This window comes from Ranitomeya imitator, chromosome 6 (genome assembly GCF_032444005.1).
Source record: "Ranitomeya imitator isolate aRanImi1 chromosome 6, aRanImi1.pri, whole genome shotgun sequence".
Taxonomy (NCBI): Eukaryota; Metazoa; Chordata; class Amphibia; order Anura; family Dendrobatidae; genus Ranitomeya; species Ranitomeya imitator.
The window spans coordinates 530,297,826-530,306,570 of NC_091287.1; the positions used below are offsets into that span (position 1 = coordinate 530,297,826).

The window sequence follows — 8,745 nt, forward strand, 5'->3', positions numbered from 1 at the left end:
GGATAGGCAGAGAGGGGGAAGGGTAAGTAGAGAGAGAAGGGTAAGTAGAGAGAGGAGGATAGACAGAACGGTAAGCAGAGAGGGAAGGGTAGCGTGAGAGAAGAGTAGACAAATATTAAATACTAGATGATGGCCCGATTCTAACACATCGGGTATTCTAGAATATATATATATATATATATATATATATATATATATATATGTATGTGTATATATATGTGTGTATGCGTGTATATATATGTGTGTGTGCGTGTGCGCGTGCGTATGTGTGTAATATATAGCTATAAACCTTTTTTTCCGATCAGCTGTAATACTGCATCATAAAATGGAATTCTGTTCACCAACAAGTGAGGTAAAACCAGAAACAATGAAGCACAGGTGTGAACAGAGCCTAATACATCAGCCCAACAAAGAAAGAGCGGAATGCTTCAGTTCTTAGCAAGGTACATAGAGCAGAGGAATATCCAGGACTGATCTGCGGTGACAGGTTCTCTGGTGTGACCGATGGCGGAGCACACTGACACACAAAGAACACTTGTGTCCTGTACACAGAGGATTTACCTACAGATCAGCCGAGAAACGCTAAACCGCAAAATAACAAAATAATAAAATACAAAGACATATAATGTATACGCTCTCTCTGGAGACAGGCGCCGTGCCGACCACCCTCTATAGGGCTCCCTTATATACGACCCTTTATTACCAATGCTGCAGATTCCTCACTCCATAGCAACATGAATCCAGTCCAGCCCCCCAATACGTGGAGTCACATGGGGAGGGGGGCGACAAATAAACGGGGATTGGCGGTCAGGTGCCAGCCTCTCACCTAGATACAGCACAAGGCGTCAGCACCTAAGGGGTTAACCGAGGGAATCCATATAGCAGTCAGAGGCCAAAATCAAGGTGACCCTCCAAAAAATAAACAAAATAATAATATAAAGGAGATGGAATGCAGGAAAAGAGCCCCTCTAAGGAGGGAGACCCCCATCTGTGCACACCTCTGGTCTCCACACCTGTTTACTGCCCCCCAGGGGAGAATTTGATCAGCTGTTAGTGTGGAGCTGGCAGCACAGACACAATGGGCAGCCCCCCACCCCTACTATCGGGTGCCAGGATGGGAAGAATTGCTGAGAACTGCCCCCCTGGTGCACAGGACCCCAATATTATCAGTGGTTAGATGGGAGATTAGGTCGGTGCCAGAAAACATCAGGTGTCATGCCCGACCCGACTACACACAAAGCTTTACCCCCAATCTGGCAAATATCTGTCTATGATGTGAAGATTTTTTTCCTGCACAATTTGCAGCCGGTGCGATCAGCGATTGTCAGAGCAGCCGACCGTCATCAACCAGATCGGGCAGATTTCGGCATCTCCAGGACCTGGCACAGATAGTGCTCCATCCCCCCGGCTCTGCTCTTACCTTCATGTCACTGATAATGGTCTGGAACAGACCCCCCAGGGCACTGCACTCCTTCTCTATCACAGCCTCCATGTTTCAGGATGGGATCAATCCACACACCAAGCACAGGAGCGAGGTAAATCCAGCAGATCGGCAGCAGGCGGGATCCCTCTAGATCGGCAGCAGATCCCCCCCTTGTAGGACAAGAGTCTCCTATTTGCAATCTTTGTATTCACAGGAGAAGCCAAGGAAAGGGATGGGCTGTGCAGACCCCCAGCTACAAAGCCTTCTGCAGGCAGCTCACTGGCTCAGGATCACCCCCCAGTGCAGGATCCATTGCAGGACATAGCAGAGATCCAGAGGATTATTCAGGGAGTGAGAGAGATCAGAGAGCAGTGAGATCTGCGGAGGAGACTGCAGCTGCGGCACCAGCCTTCCCTGTCAGCGCTGCACTGCCTGCGCCGCCGCCTGGCTCTTCCCCTTCCGTCTGGAGAATGGGACCCGCACCGGCGCCCCCTGCTGGAATCCCCGAGGAACGGTCACCTGCACCGCTGTGTCTGCGGCGCCTCCACTGGTTGCACGGAGGCTGCAATGTATCAACCTGCTGCAGGGGGCTGGCGCCAAATACTGGATTATGTATTATATTACATTATATGCTATTATATTACATTATACTGTTTATATTTTATTACATTATATGCAATAATAATACTATTATTATTATTATTTAATTATATTATTTTATTACATTCATTATTATTATTTTTATCTTGCATTATATGCTATTCTTATCATGTTACATTATAGGATTTCTTTATATCATTATATTACATTATTATATGGCATTATATATAATTACCGTATGTTATCTTATTTTATTAGCTTAGAATTATATTACATTATATGTATTATTATGTTATATTAGTTTGTATTAGAATAATAATAAATTATATATGATTATTTTATATTATTTTTATATTACATTATTACTACATTAGATTTTTTATTAGTACTTTTGTTTATATTATCATTATTATCTACTATATAATTGTCTAAGGGTCACTTCCGTCTTTCTGTCTGTCTGTTCTTCTGTCTGTCACGGATATTCATTGGTCGCGGCCTCTGTCTGTCATGGAATCCAAGTCGCTGATTGGTCGTGGCAAAACGCCCATGACCATTGCCACAACCAATCAGCGACGGGCGCAGTCCGGCGGCAACATGGCCGCTCCTTCCTCCCCGCAGTCAGTGCCCGCTCCATAAACCCCTCCAATCAGCGTTCACAGGGTTAATGGCAGCGTTAACCGGCCGCGTTATGCCGCTGTGTAACACACTCCATTAACGCAGCTATTAATCCTGTGTGACCAACTTATTACTATTGATGCTGCATATGCAGCCTCAATAGTAAAAAGATCTAATGTTAAAAATAATAAAAAAATAATAAAAAATCATCATATACTCACCTTCCGGCGCCTTTCCTACTCCTCGCGACGCACCGGTGACCGCTTCATGAAAGCGGCAGGTTCCGGTGGCAAGGATGGTATGCGACAAGGACCTGCCATGACGTCACGGTCATGTGACCGCGACCTCATCACAGGTCCTGCGCTACCAACCCTGGGACCGGAAGCTGCCACCTGCACCGCACACAGGCAACAGGACTACAACTGTTGTGAATTCTGTGATCAAGCTCCCTCCTGTGGTCGTGAGTGGTACTGCGGCTGATTCTGTCTATAAGCTTCCTTTGGTGGATGAGAGTGGTACTGCGGCTTCTGAGTTTCCTTCCTCAGGTGATGAGGTTAAGTCGTTAGGTGCTGCTCTATTTAACTCCACCTAGTGCTTTGATCCTGGCCTCCAGTCAATGTTCTAGTATTGGACTTGCTTCCTCCTGGATCGTTCCTGTGGCCTGTCTATCCTGCATAAGCTAAGTGCTGCTTGTGTTATTTTTGTTGCTATATTTTCTGTCCAGCTTGCTATATTGGTTTTCCTTGCTTGCTGGAAGCTCTGAGACGCAGAGGGAGCACCTCCGTACCGTTAGTCGGTGCGGAGGGTCTTTTTGCCCCTCTGCGTGGTTGTTTGTAGGTTTTTGTGTTGACCGCAAAGCTATCTTTCCTATCCTCGGTCTATTCAGTAAGTCGGCCTCACTTTGCTAAATCTATTTCATCTCTGTGTTTGTGTTTTCTTCTTACTCACAGTCATTATATGTGGGGGGCTGCCTTTTCCTTTGGGGAATTTCTCTGAGGCAAGGTAGGCTTATTTTTCTATCTTCAGGTCTAGCTAGTTTCTCAGGCTGTGCCGAGTTGCATAGGGAGCGTTACGCGCAATCCACGGCTACCTCTAGTGTGGTGTGATAGGATTAGGGATTGCGGTCAGCAGAGTTTCCACGTCTCAGAGCTCGTCCTATGTTTTTGGGTTATTGTCAGGTCACTTGTGTGCTCTGAACTTCAAGGTCCATTGTGGTTCTGAATTACCTATTCATAACAGTACTGGAGGCCCAAAGTACTATGCTTCTCAATAGAGGGAAAAAAGAAGTTCTGAGACCATTTTTTTTTCTCTGCACTGTGTTTTGCCTTTTTTTTCCCCTAGACATTTGGGTGGTTCAGGACACAGGTGTAGTGATGGACATTAAAGGTCTGTCTTCATGTGTGGATCTTCTCACTGCAAGAGTACAAAATATTCAAGACTTTGTGGCTCAGAATTCTATGTTAGAACCAAGAATTCCTATTCCTGATTTGTTTTCTGGAGATAGAGCTAAATTTCTGAGTTTCAAAAATAATTGCAAACTGTTTCTGGCGTTGAAACCTCGCTCCTCTGGTGACCCCGTTCAACAAGTTAAGATCATTATTTCTTTATTACGTGGCGACCCTCAAGACTGGGCATTTTCCCTTGCGCCAGGAGATCCTGCATTATGTAATATTGATGCGTTTTTTCTGGCGCTCGGATTACTGTACGATGAACCTAATTCAGTGGATCAGGCAGAGAAAAATTTGCTGGCTCTGTGTCAGGGTCAGGATGAGATAGAGATTTATTGTCAGAAGTTTAGAAAGTGGTCCGTGCTCACTCAATGGAATGAATGTGCTTTGGCAGCAATCTTCAGAAAGGGTCTCTCTGAAGCCCTTAAGGATGTCATGGTGGGATTTCCTATGCCTGCTGGTCTGAATGAGTCTATGTCTTTGGCCATTCAGATCGGTCGACGCTTGCGTGAGCGTAAATCTGTGCACCATTTGGCGGTATTATCTGAGCATAAACCTGAGCCTATGCAGTGCGATAGGACTTTGACCAGAGCTGAAAGGCAGGAACACAGACGTCAGAATGGGCTGTGTTTCTACTGTGGTGATTCCACTCATGCTATCTCCGATTGTCCTAAGCGCACTAAGCGGTTCGCTAAGTCTGCCACCATTGGTATGGTACAGTCGAAATTTCTTTTGTCCATTACTTTGATCTGCTCTTTGTCTTCCTATTCTGTTATGGCATTTGTGGATTCAGGCGCTCCCCTGAATTTGATGGACTTGGAGTTTGCTAGGCGCTGTGGGTTTGTCTTGGAGCCCTTGCAGTGTCTTATTCCATTGAGAGGAATTGATGCTACACCTTTGGCCAAGAATAAGCCTCAGTATTGAACCCAGCTGACCATGTGCATGGCTCCTGCGCACCAGGAGGATATTCGCTTTCTGGTGTTGCAAAATCTGCATGATGTGGTCGTGTTGGGGTTGCCATGGCTACAAGTCCATAACCCAGTATTAGATTGGAAATCAATGTCTGTGTCCAGCTGGGGTTGTCAGGGGGTACATGGTGATGTTCCATTTCTGTCTATCTCATCATCCACCCCTTCTGAGGTCCCAGAGTTCTTGTCTGATTACCGGGATGTATTCGATGAGCCCAAGTCCAATGCCCTACCTCCGCATAGGGATTGTGATTGTGCTATCGAGTTGATTCCTGGTAGTAAGTTTCCTAAGGGTCGACTGTTTAATTTATCTGTACCTGAGCACGCCGCTATGCGGAGTTACGTAAAAGAATCCTTGGAGAAGGGTCATATTCACCCGTCGTCATCGCCATTGGGAGCAGGGTTCTTTTTTGTGGCCAAGAAGGATGGTTCGCTGAGACCTTGTATTGATTACCGCCTTCTTAATAAAATCACGGTCAAATTTCAGTACCCCTTGCCGCTGCTATCTGATTTGTTTGCTCGGATTAAGGGGGCTAGTTGGTTCACCAAGATAGATCTTCGTGGTGCATATAATCTTGTGCGTATTAAACGGGGCGATGAATGGAAAACTGCATTTAATACGCCCGAGGGCCATTTTGAGTACCTGGTTATGCCATTCGGGCATTCCAATGCTCCATCAGTATTTCAGTCCTTTATGCATGACATCTTCCGAGAGTACCTGGATAAATTCCTGATTGTATACTTGGATGATATTTTGGTCTTCTCGGATGATTGGGAGTCTCATGTGAAGCAGGTCAGAATGGTGTTCCAGGTCCTGCGTGCTAATTCTTTGTTTGTGAAGGGATCAAAGTGTCTCTTTGGTGTTCAGAAGGTTTCATTTTTAAGGTTCATTTTTTCCCCTTCTACCATCGAGATGGACCCTGTTAAGGTCCAGGCCATTTATGATTGGACTCAGCCGACATCTCTGAAGAGTCTGCAAAAGTTCCTTGGCTTTGCTAATTTTTATTGTCGCTTCATCTGTAATTTTTCTAGTATTGCTAAACCATTGACCGATTTGACCAAGAAGGGTGCTGATGTGGTCAATTGGTCTTCTGCTGCTGTGGAAGCTTTTCAAGAGTTAAAGCGTCGTTTTTCTTCTGCCCCTGTGTTGTGTCAACCAGATGTTTCGCTTCCGTTCCAGTTGAGGTTGATGCTTCTGAAATTGGAGCGGGGGCTGTTTTGTCGCAAAGAGGTGCTGATTGCTCGGTGATGAAGCCATGCGCCTTCTTTTCCAGGAAGTTTTCGCCTGCTGAGCGAAATTATGATGTTGGCAATCGAGAGTTGCTGGCCATGAAGTGGGCATTCGAGGAGTGGCGTCATTGGCTTGAAGGAGCTAAGCATCGCGTGGTGGTCTTGACTGATCACAAGAACTTGACTTATCTCGAGTCTGCCAAACGGTTGAATCCTAGACAGGCTCGTTGGTCGCTGTTTTTCTCCCGTTTTGACTTTGTGGTTTCGTACCTTCCGGGCTCTAAAAATGTGAAGGCGGATGCCCTGTCTAGGAGTTTTGTGCCCGACTCTCCGGGTTTGCCTGAGCCGGCGGGCATTCTCAAAGAGGGAGTAATTGTGTCTGCCATCTTCCCTGATTTGCGGCGGGTGCTGCAAAAATTTCAGGCTAATAAACCTGATCGTTGCCCAGCAGAGAAACTGTTTGTCCCTGATAGGTGGACGAATAAAGTTATCTCTGAGGTTCATTGTTCGGTGTTGGCTGGTCATCCTGGAATCTTTGGTACCAGAGATTTGGTGGCTAGATCCTTTTGGTGGCCGTCTCTGTCGCGGGATGTGCGTTCTTTTGTGCAGTCCTGTGGGATTTGTGCTCGGGCTAAGCCCTGCTGTTCTCGTGCCAGTGGGTTGCTTTTGCCCTTGCCGATCCCGAAGAGGCCTTGGACACATATCTCTATGGATTTTATTTCGGATCTCCCCGTCTCTCAAAAAATGTCGGTCATTTGGGTAGTTTGTGATCGCTTCTCTAAGATGATTCATTTGGTACCCTTGTCTAAATTACCTTCCTCCTCTGATTTGGTGCCATTGTTCTTCCAGCATGTGGTTCGTTTACATGGCGTTCCAGAGAACATCGTTTCTGACAGAGGTTCCCAGTTTGTTTCGAGGTTTTGGCGAGCCTTTTGTGCTAGGATGGGTATTGATTTGTCTTTTTCCTCGGCTTTCCATCCTCAGACAAATGGCCAGACTGAACGAACCAATCAGACCTTGGAAACATATCTGAGATGTTTTGTTTCTGCTGATCAGGATGATTGGGTGTCCTTTTTGCCGTTGGCTGAGTTCGCTCTTAATAATCGGGCCAGCTCGGCTACCTTGGTTTCACCGTTTTTCTGCAATTCTGGGTTCCATCCTCGTTTCTCTTCAGGGCAGGTTGAGTCTTCGGACTGTCCTGGTGTGGATACTGTGGTGGACAGGTTGCAGCGGATTTGGACTCATGTAGTGGACAATTTGACCTTGTCCCAGGAGAAGGCTCAACGTTTCGCTAATCGCAGACGCTGTGTGGGTCCCCGACTTCGTGTTGGGGATTTGGTTTGGTTGTCATCTCGTTATATTCCTATGAAGGTTTCCTCTCCTAAGTTTAAGCCTCGTTTCATTGGTCTGTATAGGATTTCTGAGGTTCTTAATCCTGTGTCTTTTCGTTTGACCCTTCCAGATTCTTTTTCCATCCATAACGTATTCCATAGGTCATTGTTGCGGAGATACGTGGCGCCTGTGGTTCCATCTGTTGATCCTCCTGCCCCGGTTTTGGTGGAGGGGGAGTTGGAGTATATAGTGGAGAAGATTTTGGATTCTCGTGTTTCGAGACGGAAACTCCAGTATCTGGTTAAGTGGAAGGGTTATGGTCAGGAAGATAATTCCTGGGTCTTTGCCTCTGATGTCCATGCTGCCGATCTTGTTCGTGCCTTTCATATGGCTCATCCTGGTCGGCCTGGGGGCTCTGGTGAGGGTTCGGTGACCCCTCCTCAAGGGGGGGGTACTGTTGTGAATTCTGTGATCAAGCTCCCTCCTGTGGTCACGAGTGGTACTGCGGCTTCTGAGTTTCCTTCCTCAGGTGATGAGGTTAAGTCGTTAGGTGCTGCTCTATTTAACTCCACCTGGTGCTTTGATCCTGGCCTCCAGTCAATGTTCTAGTTTTGGTCTTGCTTCCTCCTGGATCGTTCCTGTGGCCTGTCTGCCCAGCATAAGCTAAGTGCTGCTTGTGTTATTTTTGTTGCTATATTTTCTGTCCAGCTTGCTATATTGGTTTTCCTTGCTTGCTGGAAGCTCTAAGACGCAGAGGGAGCACCTCCGTACCGTTAGTCGGTGCAGTGGATCTTTTTGCCCCTCTGCGTGGTTGTTTGTAGGTTTTTGTGTTGACCGCAAAGCTATCTTTCCTATCCTCGGTCTATTCAGTAAGTCGGGCCTCACTTTGCTAAATCTATTTCATCTCTGTGTTTGTGTTTTCATCTTACTCACAGTCATTATATGTGGGGGGCTGCCTTTTCCTTTGGGGAATTTCTCTGAGGCAAGGTAGGCTTATTTTTCTATCTTCAGGTCTAGCTAGTTTCTCAGGCTGTGCCGAGTTGCATAGGGAGCGTTAGGCGCAATCCACGGCTACCTCTAGTGTGGTGTGATAGGATTAGGGATTGCGGTCAGCAGAGTTTCCACGTCT

At 46.5% G+C, this 8,745-nt stretch overlaps 1 protein-coding gene across 7 annotated transcripts in view; it reads right to left on the reverse strand.

Moving 5' to 3' along the window:
* The window catches only part of MTSS1 (MTSS I-BAR domain containing 1), a 143,637-nt gene extending 141,768 nt beyond the window's left edge, over positions 1-1,869 (reverse strand). For 6 of the 7 annotated variants that reach the window (XM_069731879.1, XM_069731876.1, XM_069731875.1 and 3 more), the window contains exon 1: positions 1,421-1,853. In XM_069731879.1, coding sequence (XP_069587980.1) covers positions 1,421-1,492 — 72 coding nt within the window. In that variant the 5' untranslated portion in view covers positions 1,493-1,853. Of the gene's footprint in view, positions 1-1,420 lie in introns of all 7 variants that reach the window. The other variant, XM_069731873.1, reaches the window with a different exon arrangement.
* Between the last annotated feature and the right edge of the window lie 6,876 nt (positions 1,870-8,745).